This window comes from Populus trichocarpa, chromosome 2 (genome assembly GCF_000002775.5).
Source record: "Populus trichocarpa isolate Nisqually-1 chromosome 2, P.trichocarpa_v4.1, whole genome shotgun sequence".
Lineage (NCBI taxonomy): Eukaryota > Viridiplantae > Streptophyta > Magnoliopsida > Malpighiales > Salicaceae > Populus > Populus trichocarpa.
In genome coordinates, this window is record NC_037286.2 from 12,300,110 (window position 1) to 12,325,136 (window position 25,027).

Here is a 25,027-nt window from a genome sequence, read left to right on the forward strand (position 1 = left end):
AATAAAAAAAATTAATGAAACTAAAAAATTAAAAATTAAATAATAATAAAATACATTAAATCAATTAAAATATTAAAAAAAAATAATTTGGCTTTAATTCGATTTCGGAAGCTAAGGCCCAGTATGAAAACGCGGGCTAACCAACATTTCTAAAAAATTTAATTTTTTTTGTTGTTAAAAATTAATTTTTTTTATGTTTTTAAATCATTTTAATTTCCTGATATTAAAAATAATTTTAAAAAATAAAAAAAATTATTTTGATATATTTCTCAGTAAAAAACATTTTGAACAGTAACTACACTTTCAAACAGGCCCGGAGGCTCTATTTGTTTTTCTGTTTTAAAAACGCTTTTGAAAAAATTTAAATTTTTTTAATTTTTTTTCTTTAAATTAATATTTTTTTATTATTTTTAAATTATTTTGATATAATAATATTAAAAATAATTTTTTAAAAATAAAAGAATATCATTTTAATATAAAATATTTTAAAAAACAATTTAATCCGAAGAACTCCGAGAGAGCTAAACAGATATTTTGAGATCTCACGTTCCATGAACTAAAGGACCAAAATAGTAATTATAACCAGAATCAAAGGTTAAACCTCTACACTACCTTTTAGTAAACTTGTAACCGTAGTCGTCACGTGGACCCCACTCTAACAGAAGAAATAAATAAAATAGAAAAGCAGAAAAACTTCACTCATTACCAGGTACCAACCCCAATTTACTCCTTCCCGTTCAAAAAATAAAAAATAAAATAATAAAAACCCCCAAATAAAACCAATAAATCTTAGGGTTTGTTTGACTCTTAACACCCGGAAAAAAAAATTAAGACTTTCCTTTTCCTTTTTATTTTTCTCTCGAAATCCAATCGCGAGAGAGAAAACAAGTATCAGTGAGAGTGAAAAACAATCATCTGCTCTCGCTCTCTCTCTCTCTCTGGATCCATTCTTCCTCGTTTCACCGATATTCTCGCCTTTTTTGTAGTGAGAGAAAATTCGAAACCTAGAGAGAGAAAGTGGACAGACAGACTAAAAGCAAGCAAGGAAGCAAGCTTTGTTTTTTGTTTTTGTTTTTTTTTCCCTTTTCCCTCTTCTTCTAACGTTGCGATCGGAGGTAAAATCGGAGCTTTATTCAAATTCCTGGAGGGATTTTTTAACAACATTTTATCTTTCGATTTCTTTTTTGTCCGGGCATGAATTTTTTTTTTGTTTATAATTATTGATTAATTAGGGGTTTATAGAGTAAATTTGCATGCAATCCGGTGGTGGTGGAGGAGGTGGGCCCGGTCGGGTGGGACCGGCTGGGCGTGCGGGGTCCACTTCATCCGCTGCAGCATCACCTTCTTCTTCGTCTTCGTCTGCTGCTGTATGGAACCTTCAGTTGGGGTTCGATTCAGTACAGCAGCAGCAGCAGCAGCCTAGGCAGGTAAGGTTTTTTTTTTCAATTTATCAAACTTGATTAATTGATATGTGATTAGTGAATTCTAGTTGTAATTAATGTGATTGATTAATTTGAATTTTTGATTAATCATGAGTTTGGATGAGGCAAACTAGGCATGCATTTAATTTAGGAGAAGATTAGGTCATTTAAACTATTTTTAGGTGTAATTAAGCATCCATGTTTGCTTGAGGTTTTGTTTCAAGACTGAAGACTAATGACAACTAAGCGCGGGGTCGGCTACTGGGAATTTTGTATTACCATTTGGCATTCCTTATCTGGGCGATGTGTAATTTATAGTTGATCATGTCTCTTGTTTTCCTTGTTAGTTTATGTGGATATTGTGATTTTATTTTTCTACTTCTAACTTTAACAAAAATAAAGAAGACCCTTTTTTTGTTTAGGATCATGAAGTTATTCATCAGAAGTATTGTAGTTGATGTTCATGGTGGAGTCCATCTAATTTTATGGTTGCAGTTGCCTGTTGTGTTTTGTTGGCTTTCATTTTTGAGCTGCAATTTTGGATGGAGGAACTAATTTTTTTTTTCATTTTGTTTTGTTACTGAAAGTATATGGTGCATTTGACATAAAAATGGACCTGTAGATCCATCATGCATGCAGTTACAGTGCTTTCTCCTTTAGATTCTTGGCAATGTGAAGGTGCAATGGTAATTCTAATGTTCAGTTGACCATCTTTGTGCTTGTTTCTGAATCCGATTTTGTGTACTTAGTGAATTGAATGATTGTTGTCTTTAGTTCTAAGATTTCCTCATGTGCAAGGGGATTTTGAATCTTCTTTTTCAGGTGAACTTTTGGTACGTTTGTTTTATATCTCTAACTGTCCATGCAGGCATTACAGCAACAATTACTTAGAAAACCTGAAGGAAATGAAGCCCTTCTAGCTTATCAAGCTGGGGCTCTTCAAGGAGTTACGGTAGGGAACAATTTTGCTTCATCTCCAGGCTCAATGCAAACGCCTCAACAGTCCAGGCAATTTTTTGATTTGGCTCGACAACATGGTTCCTCTCAGGATGGACAGAATAGGAATCAAGGTGTTGAGCAACAGGCTTTGAACCCAATGCAACAGGCGTATCTTCAATATGCTTTCCAGGCCGCCCAACAAAAGTCGGCCTTGGCAATGCAGTCTCAGCAACAAGCTAAAATAGGAATGCTGGGCCCTACTGCTGGCAAGGATCAGGACATTCGGATGGGAAATTTGAAAATGCAGGAACTCATGTCCATGCAGGCGGCTAATCAGGCTCAGGCATCCTCTTCTAAGAACTCATCTGACCATTTTTCTCGTAGTGAAAAGCAGGTAGAACAAGGTCAGCACCTAGCCTCTGATCAGAGGAATGAGCAAAAGTCTCCACTCCAGCCTACTGCCACTGGACAACTAATGCCTGCAAATGTTACGAGGCCCATGCAGGCCCCACAAACCATCCAAAACATGGCAAACAACCATCTCGCAATGACTGCACAGTTACAAGCAATTCAAGCATGGGCACTTGAGCGCAACATTGATCTGTCACAACCTGCAAATGTCAACTTGATGGCTCAGCTTATTCCATTCATGCAGGCAAGGATGGCTGCACAACTAAAGGCAAATGAAAGTAATCCTGGTGCGCAGTCATCACATCTCCTTGTGTCAAAGCCGCAGGTTGCCTCTCCATCCATTGCAAGTGAAAGTTCTCCTCGTGCTAATTCATCCAGTGATGTCTCTGGGCAGTCTGGCACTGCGAAAGCCAGGCAAACTGTTCCATCTGGTCCCTTTGGCTCAACTTCCAGTGGAGGCATGGTGAATAACCCTAGCAACCTCGCAATGCAGCAGCAGGCTTTTCACAGCAGAGAGAACCAAGCGCCTCCTCGACAGACAGCTGTGCTTGGCAATGGAATGCCTGCTAACACAGGCCAAGGTGTGGATCAGATTTTGCCTTCAAAAAATGCATTAAACAGCTCAGAAACTTCACAGGCACGGCAATTCAGGCAACTGAATCGATCTTCTCCACAATCTGCTGGTCCTTCTACTGAAGGAGGCTCGGGCAACCGCTTCTCTTCACAAGGTGGGCCAGCTGTTCAGATGGCACAACAGCGCACCGGGTTCACTAAACAGCAGTCACATGTTCTGAAAGCACAAATTCTAGCATTTAGGCGATTGAAGGTCTGGAAATCTCTTTTCACTCGCCACTTTACATTTTTTTTTTAATGTACACGTGAAAACTTCAATTGACTCAATAAGCACTCAGCAGATCATACTTTTTTTTTTAATTGCTTGACAGAAAGGAGAAGGTACTCTTCCACAAGAGCTTCTTCGAGCTATAGCCCCACCACCCCTTGAGCTGCAACTGCAGCAGCAACTTCTTCCCGCAGGAGGAAGTAATCAGGACAGGCCAGGTGGAAAGATACCTGAAGAACAAGCAAGTCATCCGGAGTCCAATGATAAGGATTTACAAGCAATGCCATCTATGAATGGACAGAATGTTTCTAAAGAGGAAGTTTTTACTGGCGATGAGAAAGCAGCTGTCTCAACCATTAATATGCAAAAGGCACCGGCTGTGATGAAGGAACCCATGCCCTTGGTGGCTTCTGGGAAGGAAGAGCAGCAAACTGCTACATTTTCTGTCAAGTCAGACCAGGAGAGTGAGCATGGACTTCAGAAAGCTCCTGTTATAAGTGATCTTGCATCAGATAGGGGAAAGGGTGTTGCACCACAGTTTCCTGCATCTGATGCTGCGCAAGCTAAGAAACCTGCACAAGTGAGCACTGTGCCCCAGACAAAAGATTCTGGCTCCACCAGAAAGTATCACGGACCATTATTTGATTTTCCTTTTTTTACTAGGAAACATGACTCTGTTGGGTCAACTGGGATAGTTAACACGAATAATAACCTAACATTGGCCTATGATGTCAAAGATCTTCTTTTTGAGGAAGGCGTGGAAATGCTTACCAGGAAAAGGTTAGAGAATTTGAAGAAAATCAATGGTCTCCTAGCAGTAAATTTAGAGAGGAAAAGGATTAGGCCAGATCTTGTGTTGCGGTTACAGATTGAAGAGAAAAAGCTAAAGCTTCTAGATCTACAGGCGCGTTTAAGGGATGAAGTTGATCAGCAGCAACAGGAAATCATGGCAATGCCTGACAGGCTATACAGGAAGTTTGTTCGGCTATGTGAGCGTCAAAGGATGGAGCTGACGAGACAGGTACAGGCCTCTCAGAAAGCCATAAGAGAGAAGCAATTGAAATCCATCATGCAGTGGCGCAAGAAACTTCTTGAGTCTCATTGGGCCATCCGTGATTCACGCACTGCCCGTAACAGAGGAGTTGCCAAATACCATGAGAGAATGTTGAGGGAATTTTCAAAGAGAAAGGATGATGACCGAAATAAAAGGATGGAGGCATTAAAGAACAATGATGTTGAAAGGTACAGAGAAATGTTGTTGGAGCAACAAACTAGCATTTCAGGCGATGCTTCTGAGAGATATGCTGTTCTCTCATCATTCTTGACCCAGACAGAAGAATATCTTCATAAGCTGGGTGGTAAAATAACAGCTACTAAGAATCAACAGGAAGTGGAGGAGGCAGCTAATGCTGCCGCCGCAGCTGCTCGACTGCAGGCATGATTTATTCTTCTCTCCCTCTCTCTCTCTGCAACCCACCAATTAGATGTTCACATTTTCCTCGCACAATTAAGCTACATGCCTCATTTATCTTCAAACAAAAAATCCCCCTTTTTCTTTCATGATTTCTGATGCGTAAATTTCCTTTTCATATTCTTCATGTGATGTATTGTTTCAAACTGCCTTTTCATTTAGTTTTATTGTTAATTAAAGGGCCTATCAGAAGAAGAAGTACGCGCAGCTGCAGCTTGTACTAGCGAGGAAGTAATGATAAGAAACCGGTTTATGGAAATGAATGCACCCAGGGACAGTTCATCTGTTAACAAGTAAGTTATTTGTTTGAGTTATTTTTGTCATTTTTCCTACATTGAAGAGAGGAGTGAACTGGTCAAGCGATTTATTAAGTACTGATGGGGTAGTTGGCTCCAAGAGATGGAGGCTTTTATGCAATACAATATTATTCAAAATGTATCTAACAACCAATCTTCACATACATATAATTTGACTTCCATATTTTCTTCCTGCACAAAATTGGTGTTTGATTGTAATAGTTTAAAATTTTGTCATTCCCTGTTGTCAGCAGATATTACAATCTTGCCCATGCAGTGAATGAAAGGGTCATAAGGCAACCATCTATGTTACGAACAGGAACCTTACGAGACTATCAGCTTGTAGGTCACTAAAGTTTACTGTACCTTTTTATCTTATTTCTTTTTTTTTTTGCTATTTTTCAAGCCTTATTATGTTGTAAGTTTCTTAAGCTACTGATCTCTGTGTGTTTGTTTGGTCCTCCCCCCACCAGGTTGGATTGCAGTGGATGCTTTCTTTGTATAACAACAAATTAAATGGAATCTTGGCAGATGAGATGGGGCTTGGAAAGACTGTGCAGGTAAGTTTCTTGCTCAAGCTTCTTTTTTATGGAAGCTTAAGCCTTTAACCACATCCTTTTTGAAAAATGAAAAATTTGAAAACATATATGGATCCTTTGTTCTTGGAAAAACTATTAACAAGTTCACTTCTCACAAGCAACAGACCAATAAGGTCTATCGAATTTTTTGTTGATCAATAAGTTCAACTATAAATTTATTTTAAAGGATTTTATTTCTTTATATACTCTTAAAGTACCCTATGAAACTTTTCAATACCAATTGAAAATCCTAGAAATTTTCTTTACGAGGATAAAAATCTAATAAATTAAAAGATGAATCTGTTGTGTCAATGATTAAAAACATATAAATTAAATAATATCAAAGTATGTATCCTATGAAAAAGTTCACTTTTAAATAACGGGAAGTATTTAACAACCCTGGAACTTTAACTGATTATGTACAAAGGAACTTATTGCCATAACAATCTAACTCTAAAAGCCTGTTTTTAATATAAGAAAAGGAGTAACTAGATAAAATTGCAGGTTTTAACCTAAATTATAGAAGTTGAGAAAATTAACTGTGAAACCCTAAAAGCTAATGTTATACATGTCAAGAAAAGAAGAATGATGCATGTACCCATTTTTTCTTTTTAGCAAACTTGCATGTGAATGTGGGAGTAATTCTTATATATGAGGTGGTAGTTGTATAATGAACTTATTGGTCTTTTGCTTAAGAAAAGTGAACGTATTGGCACATTTCCTTCAGCTCTTTTGGCCGCTTGGTAGTCAACTAGAAAAATTTATAGATGACATAGTGAACATTTTTTCTTAATGTGGACTGGCTATTCTTTGATAATTTTGCTCCTATGCAGGTGATGGCACTGATTGCTTATCTAATGGAATTCAAAGGAAACTATGGACCGCATCTTATAATTGTTCCTAATGCTGTTTTGGTGAATTGGAAGGTTAGTTACTGTTGGTTCCACATTTAATGGTATGGTTTTTCTAGTGCTTTTTGATGTCTGACCGAGTTCACGCTGCAGAGCGAGCTGCACAGCTGGCTGCCATCTGTGTCCTGCATTTATTATGTTGGTGGAAAGGATCAGCGTGCAAAATTATTTTCCCAAGTAAGAAAACCACCATTACTTCATTTGTTTTTCGTTCTTCAGATTTATGATGAATTGTTGAACTTTCTTTTGCTGGCACTCTGTAGGAGGTTTCTGCCATGAAATTTAATGTTCTCGTGACAACTTACGAGTTTATCATGTATGATCGCACGAAACTTTCTAAACTTGATTGGAAGTACATCATAATTGACGAGGCACAGAGAATGAAGGACAGGGAATCAGTTTTAGCCCGTGATCTTGATAGATATCGCTGCCAGAGGCGCTTACTTCTCACAGGGACACCATTACAGGTCTGTTAAAGCTGTCTATTTTACAGTTACACAATATTGTTTCACAAATGCTTATCTGTGTGTCTGGGAAAACTTATCACCACAAAACAGTCTTGTAGTCTGGGCTTCCGTGGTCTGACTGCTATTTAAGTGATTGGGAGAGGATAGGTGGGAGTAAAGAGTGAAAGCAGGAAGAAAATTGGAGAAAGAATAGGTGATATTACTGCTGTTTAGAAAAGAGTGAAAAAGTGAGCCATGGAAGACAGAGACAAAATTTTCTCCTCGGGCTCATTTTCTTTCTCCAAAATGCAAGAAAATAAATCCTTTCAGTTTTTACTAGATTGATTTACATAGATACGCCTTTTTCACGTTTGATTTTATAGATCAGCATTGTTTTGCACGACAATTACATATTTAGCTGCAGTTCTTTGTTCCTTATTCACCTTTTCTTTTTTACATTTTAATTCCTTCCAAGCACAATAAGATTGTAATTTTCTGTTCTCTCCACCTTTCGTTTTGTGTTTTTATCCTGAATGCAGCCTTGATATCTTTCTTGTTAATATCGGTGTGCTGCTGTGCATTCACTGTTGTTCACAAAAAGGCTGTTGTTCTACTGAACCTTATGTTAACCAAATAATCATTCTAGCTGCATAAAACATGTTTATAAATCATGAACTACTACATGCAAGCATGGCCTTTCTAAATGACAATTCTGTTTAAACTAATTAAGAGCAGGTAAAAATGTTCCAACAGTGTACACAAGGGAAAAAATTGATGTTCAGAGATTTTTTTAATCAAACTGCCAACTTTATCTGACATGTAGCAGAGTAAATAAAAATTCATTTCAGGCTTATAGTATCCAAGCATCCCACCATTTCCTGATGCCAAGTTTTAAAAATGGAGAATTAGCAAGATTTGCAAAACCTGGCCGTGTTTGACTAGGATGTTTGTGATATACTAGTGTATCCATGTCCTTGTCTTCGCACTTCATGATTTTGTAGGAAAGCAAGGAAAAATTCCTTCCATCAGAGAACCTGTTACATCTGCTGATATGTTTCTGTTTGCACATATTATGATTCCTGGTTGGATGTCTTCTTACATTTTGGATAAGACTTGTGAAAAGGTTTCAAGGTAATGATCAAGAGATTGGAATCTCTGTGGTTTACAAATGAAAATTAGATGGTCTTGCTTTGATATGTATGAAGCTAGATTGTGATATTAAGAAAAATAATGGCTCAGAAATTCAATTTTAACTTCCTCGACAAGGTATTTGGGCAATGACTTTACATAGATTGATTTTTGTCTCTGCAGAATGACTTGAAGGAGCTATGGTCGCTACTGAATTTACTTCTACCAGAAGTTTTTGATAATCGTAAAGCATTTCATGATTGGTTCTCGAAGCCCTTTCAAAGGGAAGCCCCTGTGCATGATGGAGAGGATGACTGGCTTGAGACTGAAAAGAAGGTTATCATAATTCATCGACTTCATCAAATTTTAGAGCCTTTTATGCTCAGACGTCGTGTGGAAGATGTGGAAGGTTCACTTCCACCCAAGGTATGGCATTAATTTGTCATCATCAATCATGATGTTTTCACGTTGTGGATTCTAACATACTGCTGTGTCTTCAAGCGATGGATTCTAATATAGGGCTGCACTGCAGGTTTCCATTGTCTTGAGATGTAGAATGTCTGCTATACAGAGTACAATTTATGATTGGATCAAATCTACTGGCACTATCCGAGTTGACCCTGAGGATGAGAAGCGCAGGGTTCAAAAAAATCCAGCATACCAGGCTAAGGTGTATAGAACTTTAAATAACAGATGTATGGAGCTCCGAAAAACTTGCAATCATCCTTTGCTTAATTACCCGTATTTTAACGACTTATCCAAGGATTTCCTTGTTAAATCTTGTGGAAAACTTTGGGTTCTGGATAGGATTCTCATAAAACTTCAAAGAACAGGCCATCGGGTGCTACTCTTTAGCACCATGACAAAACTCCTTGATATATTAGAGGAATACTTGCAATGGCGCCGACTGGTGTACAGAAGGATCGATGGAACAACTAGCCTTGAAGATCGTGAATCAGCTATTGTGGACTTTAATAGCCCTGGTTCAGACTGCTTTATTTTCTTGCTTAGTATTCGTGCAGCTGGAAGGGGTCTTAATCTGCAGTCTGCTGACACAGTTGTCATATATGATCCTGATCCGAATCCTAAGAATGAGGAACAGGCAGTTGCTAGAGCCCACCGGATTGGACAGACAAGAGAAGTCAAAGTCATTTATATGGAAGCAGTTGTTAACAAAATTTCTAGCTGTCAAAAGGAGGATGAATTAAGAAGCGGAGGTACAGTTGATCTAGAAGATGACCTTGTTGGCAAGGATCGATATATGGGTTCTATTGAGAGCCTTATAAGGAACAATATCCAGCAATACAAGATTGACATGGCTGATGAGGTTATCAATGCTGGGCGTTTTGACCAAAGAACAACACACGAGGAAAGGCGGATGACTTTAGAGACATTATTGCATGACGAAGAGCGATATCAAGAAACTTTGCATGATGTTCCATCACTCCAAGAGGTAAATCGCATGATAGCCAGGAGTGAAGATGAAGTTGAGTTATTTGATCAAATGGATGAAGAATTTGATTGGATCGAGGAGATGACGAGGTATGACCAGGTACCCAAGTGGCTTCGAGCCAGTACAAAAGAAGTGGATGCTACTATTGCTGTCTTATCGAAGAAACCATCAAAAGCGATCCTTTTTGCTGATGGTATGGGTATGGCATCCGGTGAAATGGAAACTGAAAGAAAAAGGGGGCGGCCGAAAGGGAAAAAGTCTCCTAATTACAAGGAAATTGATGAAGAAACTGGAGACTATTCTGAGGCAAGTTCTGATGAGAGAAATGGTTATTCTGCACATGAAGAAGAGGGAGAAATTAGAGAATTTGAAGATGATGAATCCAGTGATGCTGTTGGGGCACCACCTGTTAATAAGGACCAATCAGAAGATGATGGTCCAGCATGTGATGGGGGCTACGAGTATCACCAAGCTGTGGAAAGCACTAGAAATGATCATGCACTAGACGAAGCTGGCTCCTCAGGGTCATCCTCTGACAGCCAAAGAATGACACGAATGATCTCTCCTGTTTCTCCTCAGAAATTCGGGTCTCTTTCTGCTTTAGAAGCTAGACCAGGTTCACTTTCCAAGAAGCTGGTATGTTTCTTCTATCTCTATACGTGTGCTTCGTTACTGACTTGGTTGATTTTGCTATCCATTTACTATTCCATTAATATTTTACAGCCAGATGAATTAGAAGAGGGGGAAATTGCGGTGTCTGGAGATTCTCACATGGATCACCAGCAATCAGGAAGTTGGATACATGATCGTGATGAAGGTGAAGATGAACAGGTTCTACAACCTAAAATAAAACGAAAACGTAGTATTCGGCTTCGACCTCGCCTCACTGTTGAAAAGCCAGAGGAGAAGTCTAGCAATGATGTGCAACGTGGAGATTCTTTTCTGTTGCCATTCCAAGTGGATAATAAATATCAAGCACAGTTGAAGAGTGATACTGAAATGAAAGCATTAGTAGAGCCCAGTGGATTCAAGCATGATCAGAGTGATTCCTCAAGAAGTAGACGAAATCTACCTTCAAGAAGAATAGCCAAAACATCTAAGTTGCGGGCTTCACCAAAATCTAGCAGATTGAATTTGCAGTCTGCTCCAGCAGAGGATGCTGCTGAACACTCTAGAGAGAGCTGGGATGGTAAAGTTCCAAGTACAAGTGGTGCTTCAACATTGGGCAAGATGTCTGATGTCATCCAGAGAAGGGTATGTACTTGGTCATTTATTATTTTAATTTATCTTGTCTTGTTAATATAATATAATTGGATAAATCATACTTGTCTAAAAGAGGGCTTGACAGGAGAAAATAAAGATCTGCTTGGCACTATATTTTTTGTATTCCTCTTTAATGTAGACTTTTTTTTTTAACTTGTCTTTCTAGTTACATCGTATTTCTGTATATTAACTGGAAGTTTCAATTGTGCAGTGTAAAAATGTTATTAGCAAGTTTCAAAGGAGAATAGACAAGGAAGGGCAACAAATTGTACCTCTTCTAGCTGATTTGTGGAAGAGGATTGAAAATCCTGGTTACATAAGTGGTGCTGGAACTAATCTTTTGGATTTACGTAAGATTGAACAGCGTGTTGACAGATTGGAGTATAGTGGAGTAATGGAGCTCGTGTTCGACGTGCAATTCATGTTAAAAGGTGCAATGCAATTTTATGGGTTCTCGCATGAGGTATGACTTCTCATCCAAACTTGCGTTTAAACATAATTCTTCTCTTCTTTTTAACATTTTCTTCTGGAAAATGCTATTGACAATATCTTGGATACCCTTTCGAAGCATGAACATGGTCATTGAAATTTTTTTATGGTATGACATTTGTCAATCATTCAGCTTGGAATTTGTGTCCAGCCATGTATCACACCAATCTCTGGAGTGCTCTGTTATCTTCAAGATCTATAAAATTTTTCCATCATAAAATTTTGGATATGTAATTTTAACATGTCCAATTATATATTTCTTGTTGGTTTTCTTTTTCTTTCACATCTACATAATGGATTGGTGCAATTGGGAAATTTATGGAAGCATCACCTCTGAATGTGGTGCAGTTCAACTTTCTATCTATTATCCCATTAAAGGAAAAGACAGAAAGGTTGGAAGCTAATGTGCTTGCAAAAAGCTTATCCTTTGGTTATGCCTACCTCATAGAATTTTCCTATGAATGAAAATTCCAAAATTCTTCCTCGCATCCATGAATAAAAATTCCCATTTTCTTTCTCGCATATCATTGAACAAATGGCTAATTGTCAGAATTATGGAATTATGCGATATTCTTCTATCTATTGCTTCAATTAGTTGCCTTAACTCCCAATCATGCCTATTGTCAAAGCTAATTCTCTTGGTCAAACTTCAAAATCATTTAGAATCTCAAGGGATGTTTACACCATGCAGGTTAGAACTGAAGCAAGAAAGGTGCATGATCTCTTTTTTGATATCTTGAAGATTGCGTTTCCAGACACAGATTTCCGAGAGGCGAGGGATACTTTCTCTTTCTCTGGTCCATCATCAACTTCCATTTCAGCTCCATCTCCAAAACAAGCTGCTCTTGGTCTAATCAAGAGACACAAGTCAATAAATGATGTAGAACCTGACAACAGCACTACCCATAAGCCAATGCAGCGAGGATCCATTCCTACTGGTGACGACACAAGGAGGGTCCATGTGCCCCAGAAGGAAACAAGGCTTGGGAGTGGAAGTGGCAGTAGTCGAGAACAATATCCGCAGGATGATTCTCCACTGCATCCAGGGGAGTTGGTTATCTGCAAGAAGAAGAGGAAAGACCGGGACAAGTCAGTTGTGAGGTCAAGAACTGGATCAAGTGGTCCAGTTTCCCCCCCTAGCATGGGCCGTAATATCACAAGTCCCATTTTGAGTTCAATCCCTAAAGATGCGAGACCGAACCAGCAGAATACCCATCAGCAAGGGTGGGTGAGTCAACCTCAACCAACAAATGGTGGTGCGGGGAGTGTTGGTTGGGCAAATCCTGTAAAGAGGTTGAGGACAGATGCTGGTAAAAGGCGGCCAAGCCATTTATGATTTTTCTCAAGCATAGTGTATAATTTAACGGAAAAATTTGTAGTCGAGTTCAGCCGCAGAGTGTACAAGTGGCCCTTCGTGGCCTGTGCCAGTGCTGTAAACCGGTGCTTTTAATATAGTTGTAGGTCATTGCTCCTCCATTGTATACTGCTCTTTGCAAGATTTTAGAAAGTCATAGTTTTTGCATGTGCGCCATGTAGTTATTGCTATGCCTCTATTTGATTGAAGTTTATCTTCATTTTGCTGATGGCTCCCATGATGCTGATGACCATAGGTGGTGGCACTTGCATGCATGCATGTAGCTTAAACTTAATCGCAAGAGGTGGGATTGCACAACAAAAACTAAAAGACTGGAACACAAAGTGAACATGCTTTTCTTTACAAAAGAAACAGACAGAGGCCATGGAATTCTTTTTTCCTGCCCAATAAACGAGATCGTTTGCTAGGATTGATTTAACAGAAGCTAGAAATATGTACAGATACAACAGCTTGGCAGGGCATGCAACAGCTCGCTATGGATCTGCTTGGCCTGCCATTTCATCATCAAGAGACTCGTACTCATCTTCACTCAACTCCTCGTCACTTGATTTTTCTTCTGGGGCAGCTCCAATGTCCTCTGGCTTGGCATATTTCTCACAGTATTCTGGTTGAGGAGCCAATAAAAGTAGAGGTAACGTTAAATGGGCACAAATTAAGTTGAATTGCAAAGCAGAGTACACATCCACGACAGAATGAAGGAATCAGATATCAATGTATAGTAACTTAGGTTAGATATGCAATCTGATTGACAAAAGAATACATCTCCTGGAGAATGATCAGGTAGAAGTTCATTTTGTCCACAACTTTGTTTCAAAAGAAGATGAATTACCAGAAAAAACAGGATGAAGCACTGCTCAGGGTTCGACAGTGATAGTATACCTAAATAATCAATCATAACAACGAGTTTTGTTCTACTTAAATTAAGCTGATTGATCTGGTTTATATCTAACACCTTAAAGAAGAAACGAAGCTTCTTGTTTTACTCAAATACAACACTCCATAAGTCTGAGGAGGCAGGTCAATCTATTGCTAGTTCAGTTTTCAAATTATGACACAACAAAGAAATCAATTGTGGTCATCTCAAAGGATCAGTCCTGAAATTCTTAAGAGCATCTATTCAATATTATGACTTGCATGATAATTGAGGTTTTTGGAAATGGTGAAAAGCTCAAATTTTCTAAAATTTGAGTCTTTAGAGACCATATATTTTAGGATGCTGTGTGTATGCCATAATGAACTAGTGCACTCCAAGGGTTTCGACCGAGCGGGTAGAATCATCAATGAAACTTGATTCAGAACAAGAAAATCAAGATCTTTTCTCATGTTTCATTACAGGAAAAGTTGACCAACCAATTTCAGATACTGATATCACTACCTTCAACTCTTTGCTCATAAGCAGGCTTGTCACGCATCATCAGAGCTGCAGCCTCACCATTCAATGGGTCTGATGGGTTAGGATACAGAAGAAGCTGTGGAAGAAATACTTCAAACACATTTACCAAATCTGGAGAACAAGTGTATCAACTTGTGAGACATAAACCCCAAACATTATAGCTCGACAGCAGCTTAAGCTTTTTTTTTTTTATCTGAAAAGGCCTAACAAAAATATTTACCAAACATGGGGCTCCAAGTTTGATTAATAACGTCTAAACAAACCGAGCCAGACCTGAAATTAGAATCCATGAACATGTTAAGCTTCAGTTAGTATTCCTCTATAAGCAAATAAATGTGGTGATTTACCAAGCTTAGAAAATCATAATTCTTGTTTTCATACTTAGTTTACTCACATTTCATCAACATTTGGATGGTAGATCTTATTAACAAAACCTATTGAGGGAGATTTATAAGGATAAGCATCGGGTAGCTCAACTCTTATTCTCCACACACCTCCATGATAAGGACCTGCAGCAATCCATCACATGAGAGAAAAGGGTAAAAGATGCTTATTTTTGCTGAAACCAAAAATATCCATACCCAGTTTGGTATATTAATTGGACATAAAGTTTCAACAAGAAAATGAATTTGAGGATTAGACTTGTTCTAAATTGGGCTAAAAAGGTCTGAGAAAATGCAGATTGTGCAATGAAAAAAAAAAAAAAATTCTCCTAGAAGTGAACTTCTTTCTGAAACAAAAGGCATTTAAGTTTTTAGGATATACAAACTGCAAAAAACAGTTGAATGAGAGAACTGTGCAGAAATCCAAAAATTAAAATTTTCACAAAAAAAAAAAAAACAAACATCTGAGGTGTTAATTTGCTAACTATATTCTATTAAACACAAAACACAGATGATATTTTCATTTATCAACATCTGTATAATCACACACACAAAAAAAAAGAATAAAGAATAACAGACACCCACAAAAGCAATCACTTTAATTATCCCATAGAAAAGACGATAAAAATGAAAATAAATATGTGCTAAAAAAAGAAGAAGAAAAAGGTTCTGAGGATTTACTTTCATTGGGTCCATTGAAATGAACATAAAACTCTTGCATACCGTCATTGATCAACTCCACCTTGTAATCACTCATCATCCTATTCAAAATCCAAAAAAAAAAGAAGTTAAAATCAAAACCAAAAACTGATAAAAAAGAAACAACTGCAGCTAACTGAATAAGAGGACTGACAATTTCATCAAGTCCATCTCTCTGCGTTTGCTCGGGGAAGACATGGTTCCTCTTGGTTTCTTCCTTCTTAATTACTGTTTCAAAGATATATATATTTTAATCAAGAGAGGGAGAGAGAGAGAGCGGAAGAAGAGAAGGCTATGGTTATGGTTTTGCTTGTACAACTGGAAGAAGCAACGACAATGGTTAGGACATCAATGTGTACTTTAAATACACCAGTAGCGACTCGCGAGGGATAATAATGAATAATATATATATATAAAAAAAAAAACACGGCTGCTAACGGTTATAGTCTTCTTACTTTTTTCTTTTGTGCTCTATTTTGTTTTTTCCTCTCATTTTTACCATCATTCTTTTTACTATTTATTTTATCATTACATGTCGTCCCTACTGGTAATAGCATCTTTGCGGTAAAAAATTTAAAGTGAAAGCGTATAAGCGTAAGTATAGTTGTTTTTTAAAATATTTTTTATTTAAAAATATATTAAAATAATATTTTTTTATATTTTAAAAATTATTTTTAATATTAGTATATTAAAATGATTTGAAAATACTAAAAAATATTAATTTGAAGTAAAAAAAAATAAAAAAAATTTAAATAATTTTAAAATATTTTTAAAACGTAAAAATAACAGTACTTAGTAAACTAGCATGAAAATCAACAGTTATCAAAAAAAAAAAAAAACTTAGTTGTTTATACTATAATGACATGAAGGCCATGGAAATTTATCACAAGTAAATGCGTTTAAAGTTTGAATTAGCCTAATTACCTCTCATTGTAGTAATTACTTTATATTAAAAAAAACATGGCTAGATGAATATTTTGAAAAAAATAATTTTAATATTAAATTTTTTCTTTTTAAAATTGTAAATTAGAGGAGTTGAAATCAAAGCATTTTTTAAGATTTAATTTCATTTAAAATTTAATTTTTAATTGTTTTAAATATAAAAGTTCTTTGAATTTTCTGGATTGAATTCAATTTAAAAGATTTCGGTTGTTAAAAAAATTAACATTTTAGAAAATAGTAAAAATCTGTAACCTTTCAGTGTTAATCCTTTCATGGGTGAACATGATAGTAACTCTAGGTTTTTTGTCCGCAGAGATAACTAAAGTTTGAGACGGTGGAAATTAAACTCTCCCAAATATAATAAATAAATGTCAGGAATAAATACAATGTATTTTGTGGGAAATTTAGGATGCCCTGTCTATGCTTTGGTCATTTTCGAGATTCCTCCTCGACAAAATAAAAGGAAAATAATAACCATCCAATATTTATACATTATCCTTAACCGTGGAAGTTTGAAAGTATAATTTAGAGTGTGCCGGTGGGCCGTGTGCTGACTGGGGAGAGTGGGAGACCATCCTAGCTAGGATCCTAGCTTTTTTCCCTTTTCCAAGAGCTACAAATAACACTACAGCGCCGGTGGGCTATGGAGTTGGGGAGATTCATTGATCACAGAGACAACACTGCAGCATTTAGATGCCCTCCCATGATCCTCAAGAGTTACTAGACCTTCGAATTTATTCTCACACCATTCAATGAACATTCTAACAGGCCAGCAAGCGAAAAAACTCAATCATTGATGAGGTCTTTTCCCAATCAGTGGGCGGCCGATATTGCATTTGACAAAATATATTCTCCTTGAAAACGTGTGGGGTAGCAAAAGAGTTTTTCAGCAGTGTTCATCAGGCCTTTTTCTCTTTCTCTACATCAAGATAATTGGACCTTCCAATTTGGTGATCACATGGGGATGCCAATTAACCTCTCCTTTTCTTGTCGTTGATCAAAAGATGAAAGTATTTTCCGCCAGGATTTGGAATAAGGGCATGTCCTGGTATATATGTCATGGTACATCCCAGCCTTTCTTATCCTTGCATCTCTCCCTCTCTCTACCTTCAAATGGGCCTAACAGACGGGGGTGAAAAGTTGGAGCACGCATTCATTCATAAATGGGGCTGCTTTTGAAAATATAGAGAAATCCAGCTACTGAAGCAAAGCACACAGCAGAATTTTTTGACCCAGACGGATACATATATATATAAGAGTCTAGTGAAATCATCTTGCATAAGATGCAATGCATCATTACGTTACATATTGTTTATGGGACGGAGCATGCAGCAGGCAATTCAAGAAAGGAATTCTAAAATTAAAATCTCACCGGTTTAGCTACATCTTTCATAATTATTTACTCAGCAAGGAATATGAACTGCCTATGCTTGGTCCTGTTCTTAAAGGGCTCGTATTCTCCCGTCTCCTTGTATAATTATGAAGACGAAAGCTTCGATTACAGTAGAGAAGCAGAGACTTTTATGGCGGTGAGGATTTGACATTGTTAATGATCTGCTCTGAAAATGATAGATATTAAAGTGGTCCACGCTTATGTGCGGTACAACAATGAAGCTTAAGAAAGGACAAACCAAATAATAAAAAGGAGAGAAAGACCATGAAATTATCTTTTTGGACCTTGCAGGAAGAGAAACAAGGAGAAGAAGAGGAGTTTACTCGATCTCTTAACACAAAAATTTCAAACGGTAATTTTGTTATTTTATTTTAACCAAACAAGGGTTTTTCTAGTTATTAATTAAAATATACTAATAATCCTGTAAATAATTTGATTTTTTTATTAATATTTTAGGATAAAAATTAAAGATGAACATTTTCGGTTCAGTTTTGAATTAAAAAAAAAACTAAACTAATTATTTTTAAAAAATTTAAACTAAAACCGGTTCATACCGACAAATTTCAATCTGATTAAATTTAGACATAAAGTGAAGCGGTTGACGGCACTAAACCATCATCTTCTTTCTTGATTTTCACAAAAACACCACAAACCAAAATGCACAAACAAATCATAAAGATCCAATCCAGACAAGAAAAAAAAAATATTGCCTAAATAAACACATCGCTGCTGGAGTTTAAGATGCAGGATTTACTTAAAAAACCTATGTTGCTAAGCACACTAACAATTTTAGCTTCTGTGGTAACATGCAAAGAAATGCCAAGATTATGCTATCATCTCCACAAGCATTTGAAATCTGCAGTGCTTCAACTGTGATGCTGGCGATCCAAACACAACTGCACAATCTTCATTCTGTGGGAATGAGAGCAACCCCACTTGAACAATGTCTACAGTCTGCACAAATAATCAAGTTCCATCATGGAAAGGAGAGGGCATAAAATGTTTCTTAGCAATAGTCATGGTTCATGAACCGGTAAAAAAAATAGTGTTCTTGAGCATGTGAGGTCATGGATAAAGAGAGATTAGAAGAGTGAGAGAGACAGAGGGTGATAAGAAAAGAGAGGGCGGCAGCTAGGTCTGATTAGGGTGAGAAGAAAAGAAACTTTAATATTTATACTCTGTTTTTTTTTAACTGGGTTTAGATCAAACCGGTTTGATTTGGTTTAATTCATTTAGTTTTAGTTTTTTAAAATCAAAACTGAACCAAATTTATTTTTAAAACTTTTTCTAATCAGTTTTTTTTTACAATTCAATTTTCTCGATTATTTTTTTTGTTTTTTCAGTTTAATTAATTCTTCAGTTTTTTCACTTATCCTAATAAAAATATAAAGTATTATATAAAAATTACATTGACCCGTAATTTTTAAAAATATAAAGAACAAATGAAAAAATAACTAAACTATAAAAAAAATCCAAGTAATTTTTAAAAAAATCAAGAGAAAAATAAAAAAACTAAGACTAAATTAGATAAAAATAAATAAATGAAAAATATTATTAAAAAATAAAATTAAAAAAAAAAATCTTCAAATAACATTAAAAGTAAAACATATATCAATAAAAAAAATATTAAAATTGATAAGACAAAACATTTGATTTTTGGAATGGCCAATGTGAATCCAAAACGAAGAGCAAAAAGAAGGAAAAGAAAAGGTCTATGGCATCCTTTGTTGTGCATAAACATCTAACCACCAGGAATTGCTTCCAACATTGTTGCAAACGACTACCTACTAAGAAGTGTCACATTCACTGTCTAAAAAAGGTATAGACGCGCTAACCACTTATTTTTTTTAATTATATTTATATTTATTAAAAAAATTAAATTAACACTTATTCAAATTTATTATAACTAAAAAACCATAACAAAAAAGACAAAAACACCCTTGAATATCAATTTTATTTTGAAAAGCAATTTTATTATTTCACTATACAATTAAAACATTAAAAGACCAAAAACCTCTAGACCCCTTTTTTTTTTTTTTTTTTTGCTTTTAAAGTATTTAAATCATTCCATTATGCATCTAAAATATAAAAAGATCGATAATAACAAATGAATCCTATGAAAAAACCTGTTTCGCCCGTAACTAGTTAAATGATTGTTTGAGAATTGCAAAATGGTCATTAAACAATGACCCCGATTAGTTCTTTTATTTATTTATAATTATAATATAATGCAAACGATTCATGAATTCTTGATATCTCTGTATGCATACTATTGATGGAGATGCCTAAAGGAAAACCATAATGAACTTGCCACGAGCTAAACCTAAGCATGCAGTTCAAATCTCAGGTCATACACTCGACAGAGAAACAACATGCAACACGCCATTGCCAAAACTAAAGACCCCTACCGTTTGCACATGCGACCTCGGTACATGCTTAAACCCCAGATAATCTGACAGCATTTTCACTCACTAAGCATTCCATTTTGCCAAAGCCAAAACAACAGTCGAAGCATTTACAACATAAAAACTAATAATTTGTTGTTTCGTTTCAAGCAAACTTGAAATCCACCCTATATTCAAACCAGCCATTTTCTTCCATTAAACTGTCAAATCCATTCAAAAGGAAGAACAAATCGGTGAATATCAACCTCGAAGTGTATCTCCGAAATGCGCACTTCCACCCGAAAAAAAACTAGAATGGAACATGATTCAAGTAAAAAAAATTGTTCTTTTTATTTACCTTTCTTCACACCTGCTACTGGTGCCACTCATCAAAGCACAAATGGTCTTGAAAGTAGACTTCCAAATTTATAAGCGGTTAAAAACATGCAAATTCAAGCATAACATTTGAAACAACCATCCTTCAATTGACTTCTCTCTCATCTTCAATACTACAAAAGTCGTGTGGTTTTCTCTATGCACCTAACATTTTGTTGTCTTCATGCAATTCTACAAGAATAAAACAGCACAATCGAAAATGCAAATGCCTGGGGCAAGACTAGGTTCCATTCATGTTTAAAATCTACTATATCAAGTGCATGTACCAAAAATAGATGAGAGACTACAATTTGAATAACAGTATACACTTTTCTAATATCCATCTCCATCTAACCAACCAATTTGACATTTCACTGTATTCCTAATGTTCCTACTGAAGCCAGCCTTGTCACCAAACAGCTTAAAAAGGAAAAGGTTTTGCTAAGTGAAGATACCTGAAATCGATGTTGCAATACATGAATGAACAGGGGTATGTCTCAAAAACCAGAAGAAATGAACCAAAAAGCACTTCAAAATCAATTTGGCTGGTTGAGCTCTTACAGTTTGCTGCTCCCACAACAACAGCTGTCATCAATTCTCTCCTTTAATTACCCACCAATGCACAAACTTGAATTGCTAAACATCCGCTTTTCAAAGCAGTGGAAATTCTGTAGCAGCCATTCAAAATTGCCAAATAGCAAAACCGAAAAGGAAAAAGGAAAAAAGGAAACTGCCAGGCTCTATATCTTGGTTAGGCGTCAACCGGATCAGACACTATTTAACATGTTTATGCTGCTTCTTTGCTGATAAGAGAGAGCCTGGTGAATTGACAGCCTCACGCCCAGAGCCATTGGTTAATAATTCACATTCTGATTCATCATCACTATTAATGTTACCTGGAGTAGACCTATTCTGGTTTGCTCTGCGCTGCAAAAGAAATACATTGTAGTAGTAGCTCACCAGATCTTCCCTTCTCCTACCAGGGAAACATTTGAATATCTCAACCCAAAAATTCTTATCGAGAGAGAGAGGATTTGACCTCACTGTAGCTCCAAACTTCTTTTGTTCTTCAACTGTCCAGGAGAGTTTAACTTCTTCACCCATCCTATCAAATCTCCACTGATTAAAAGCCTTCGCCAATTCACGCATCACTCTCAACCTTCGCTCAGTAATGTGAAATCTGACACATTCTATAGATTTCGGCACTTGGCATCCACATGAATCTGACCTTCCCTTACCAATAGGTTCCCTTTCAATAACAAATTTGTTAATTGAAGTTTTGAGTGGCCAAACCTGAGTCCCAAGCCACTTTGAGTCGCTTTTGGAAACCACACCAGTCCACTCTGGTACTTCGGCCTGAAAAACTGGCCCCACAGGAATTCTCTTTGTAATTGGAAAGTCAAGCACTGAATGTTCAGTTGAAGAATCACCATCATAAACCCCGTCCATGCATGAAGATGTTTCCCCAGAAGATGACTGTGAACAAACATGTGCTTGAGAAGATGTTCCCCCAGGAAGTGGCTTCTTTCTACATTTTAACCTCTCTCTAAGATTGTAACTAGATCCAGCATGATCATCATACCTACATGGATGCATCTTTGGATTTTTCTACAAAGTGGTAAAACATTGTGACTTACAATATGTAATGAATTGGAGATGCTTGGATTGTTATGGTGTTAAAATAAACTAAGCTACATAACGATATTTGCATGGATAAATGTAAGCATTAGATGATCAGCAAATTAAGGCATTAAACTTAATGGGACATCACAATCAGCTGCCAACCCATAGCAGGACACTTTCCATCAAACAAAAACATGCACGTGTGACCTAAAATCAATTTTAACATAGAAACAGCATAAACAACCAGTGACCTCATTTGTTAGCAGAGCCTATCAGGTGACAAATTCAAAAGCTGCAAGGGCCAAAATACTATGTAAATTAGAAATCCCCTTGCCAAATGGGTAAGATAGTATATGATGAGAATATGTCATCACCTGTAAACTGTTTGGCCCTAGGTGAATGCATTACACAACATAGTAAAAATCATTGCAAAAAGGCAAATGGCCAAGTATAGAATCAGATGAAACCATTATAAACTCATTCCACGCATAGTAGCATTGGATATAACAGCAACTCAATGGCCAAAAAGTTTGATAACAATGATCAGAAAAATGAGAAGTTACACTCTCTGTGCACTGTGAAGGAATGAGAAAAGGTAACAGAAGATAAGTGTGACTACGATAAATAATGTCTGTGCGTGCCCATCATATCTATATACAAGAGATCATAAATCCATATTCACACATACAGAGATGTAATTTTAACCAGTAAATAAATAACACAACACCATCTATGAAGGACAGTATGCTCTAAGTCAACTTCACTTACAATAGCAGGAAACATCAGTATGTGATAGATACCTGCCGAAAAGAGCGTTCTGCAATTGAGGTTGAATCAACATTTCTTTTCAGAAACAATGCTTCCCGAGTCAACAAAACCTGCTTCCAGCATTCCTCATTCCCATAAAATTTCCACTTTGACCACTCAGGTAATGATCCAACCACAGGATCACATGGATCCCTTGCAATCCCAGTAACCCAGTTCAGCATTCTAGGAATGGACTCTCGCTTCCTCTTACGACTAGAAACAGATTCGTTATAAGTTGCTAAATCCAGTTCCTCAACCTCACTGTTATCACCCTTATCTCCTTCCCCGTCTCCATCAATTTCCACCACCACCACACTCTTCACCTCATCCTCATTTTCCACTTTCTCATTTTTCCTGGAATCAGATATCAGTTTTTCAACAACATCCTTGCATTTCACATTCCAGTTAGAAAAGGAATCATCCACCATGACACTCTTTACCACATTATCACCTGATTCACCAACTTCCACGTAATCAACACCACTCTTAGTTAAGTCTATATGCAAAGGTTCTTCATCCTCGACAAACTTCTCACTCTCATAAGACTCCACCTCGGCATCCACGTTCAACTCCGATTTCAATTCCAAAAACTCCTTCTCTGGCATTTCTGATAACAACCCTTTGAACTCGGCCCCTAATTCCATTACAGCCCCAACCACATTAACCCCGCTATCACTCAACTCCGTGTTGAGTTCTACACTGTCAACAAGAAGCCTCTCTAACCACCTCTCCAATGCGTCTAAGTACTTAATGTAGACCAGTTTCACAGCCGGCACAAGGCTCAATCCAAACCCAGACTCTTGAGCAACCAAACCCCACAACCCATTTTTGGAAACGACATCATATCCACCCTTCTCTCTCACAACTAAAAACAGTTTAAGCAAATCTACAAACTGCCCATTTCCAAGCATTGGAGGTAGAGTCCATAAACAACTATCTAACCCACAAACCTCTTTGAAAAATGACTCTGAAAACTTATCAAAACAACTCCTGAGCTGGTAATTGAGTTTGGTTTTTACAACGGACCCTTTTGAATTCGGCTCAGGATCCACCCAAAACCTGTTCGGGGCTATCTTTCTTCGTGGGTTTTTTGTAGAATCATTAGCTATCATAGACCAACCTGCCATTGTTTCAAAACCCTAAAAATGGGTTAGTTGTTCTCTTTGTTATCATCAAAAACAAAAGCAAAAACAAAAAGTCATTACTAATAAGCAACAGTCATTAAGAGAAAAGGGTACGCTATTATATGCACGATTTTTGCAAACAGGTCGTATTTAGGAGATGGGTTTTGGCGGGAAATTGGGGGCTGATCTAGGGTTTTGAAACGCCTGAAAATAAATTTATGGTCCCGCCCTCTCTCACTCTCTCCCTCTTAAATGGATTTTATGTATTTAGAGAGAGAAGAGAGAAAGAGTGTGTCTAAATGGAGGGCTAGAAAATAAGTTTTGAACAGACAGAGACCCTAGTTTTCAAAATCTAAAAAGAGTAATGTTCTGGGGGTTAAAGAGAAAAATAGAAAGAAGGAGAGACATACCAGAATTTTGTAGGTTTTGTTTGTGTGAAACTTGTGTTGTGGTTGTGGGGTTTCAATTACCAACACTGGTGAGGTTGTGATTACTGTCTTGACCCTCTCTGGGGGATTGGCCTTTTCTCTTTCTTTCTTGCTTGACCCTCCCTCTTTTAGGAGTCTTTCCTTTCTCTTGTTTTTCTCTCTCTTTTTCTCTCTCTCTCTTTTTTTTTTTATAGGACTTCTTGGACTTGGTTGGAGATATTAGAAGCTCTAATTGAAAGAATAAAATAACATGAATAGAGTAGGGTTTTGAGGAATATGGCCACAAGGATCCTTTATTTATAGTGGTCATCATTGACTTAACCTTGGTTAATTATTAACTCTTGGGTTGAGTTAAGAAGGTGAGTTAATTATGGTTTTATCAAAGAGGTGAGAATATTCTAGGAACTAGAAATATTTTTTTGAAGGTCAAATATGGTTGTGGCCCCACCTAATT

At 36.8% G+C, this 25,027-nt stretch overlaps 3 protein-coding genes across 8 annotated transcripts; 1 reads left to right on the forward strand and 2 right to left on the reverse strand.

Annotated features, from left to right (window-relative positions):
- Window positions 1-743: 743 nt before the first annotated feature.
- LOC7497210 (ATP-dependent helicase BRM) lies at window positions 744-13,169 on the forward strand. 3 transcript variants are annotated; one of them, XM_024594481.2, is made up of 15 exons: window positions 744-1,115; window positions 1,233-1,427; window positions 2,290-3,597; window positions 3,716-5,047; window positions 5,264-5,376; window positions 5,631-5,721; window positions 5,853-5,939; window positions 6,791-6,883; window positions 6,962-7,045; window positions 7,132-7,335; window positions 8,626-8,868; window positions 8,975-10,531; window positions 10,619-11,149; window positions 11,370-11,621; window positions 12,339-13,169. In XM_024594481.2, the coding sequence occupies exons 2-15, from the start codon at window positions 1,254-1,256 to the stop codon at window positions 12,981-12,983; spliced, it is 6,714 nt and encodes a 2,237-aa protein (XP_024450249.1). In that variant the 5' UTR covers window positions 744-1,115; window positions 1,233-1,253; the 3' UTR covers window positions 12,984-13,169. The 3 variants fall into 3 exon arrangements, with proteins under 3 accessions (XP_024450249.1, XP_024450248.1, XP_024450250.1); XM_024594480.2 differs by having other exon boundaries at window positions 744-1,427; XM_024594482.2 differs by having other exon boundaries at window positions 745-1,427; window positions 5,634-5,721.
- A 165-nt stretch (window positions 13,170-13,334) lies between these two features.
- On the reverse strand, window positions 13,335-15,872 carry LOC7457348 (ubiquitin-conjugating enzyme E2 4). The gene is made up of 6 exons (XM_002302556.4): window positions 15,652-15,872; window positions 15,480-15,559; window positions 14,810-14,924; window positions 14,636-14,688; window positions 14,398-14,526; window positions 13,335-13,626 (listed from the first exon to the last, which is right to left on the reverse strand). The coding sequence occupies exons 1-6, from the start codon at window positions 15,693-15,695 to the stop codon at window positions 13,496-13,498; spliced, it is 552 nt and encodes a 183-aa protein (XP_002302592.2). The 5' UTR covers window positions 15,696-15,872; the 3' UTR covers window positions 13,335-13,495.
- A 2,537-nt stretch (window positions 15,873-18,409) lies between these two features.
- Window positions 18,410-24,814, reverse strand: LOC7457349 (AT-rich interactive domain-containing protein 2). 4 transcript variants are annotated; one of them, XR_008058545.1, is made up of 3 exons: window positions 23,015-24,544; window positions 21,153-22,199; window positions 18,410-21,046 (listed from the first exon to the last, which is right to left on the reverse strand). XR_008058545.1 is itself a non-coding variant. In XM_024595567.2 (3 exons), exons 2-3 carry the CDS (start codon window positions 24,146-24,148, stop codon window positions 21,366-21,368), a joined length of 1,968 nt encoding a protein of 655 aa, XP_024451335.1. In that variant the 5' UTR covers window positions 24,149-24,160; window positions 24,556-24,814; the 3' UTR covers window positions 18,410-21,365. The 4 variants fall into 4 exon arrangements, 2 of the variants coding, with proteins under 2 accessions (XP_024451335.1, XP_024451336.1); XM_024595567.2 differs by adding an exon at window positions 24,556-24,814 and having other exon boundaries at window positions 18,410-22,199; window positions 23,015-24,160; XM_024595568.2 differs by adding an exon at window positions 24,556-24,813 and having other exon boundaries at window positions 18,410-22,199; window positions 23,015-24,141.
- Window positions 24,815-25,027: the final 213 nt, after the last annotated feature.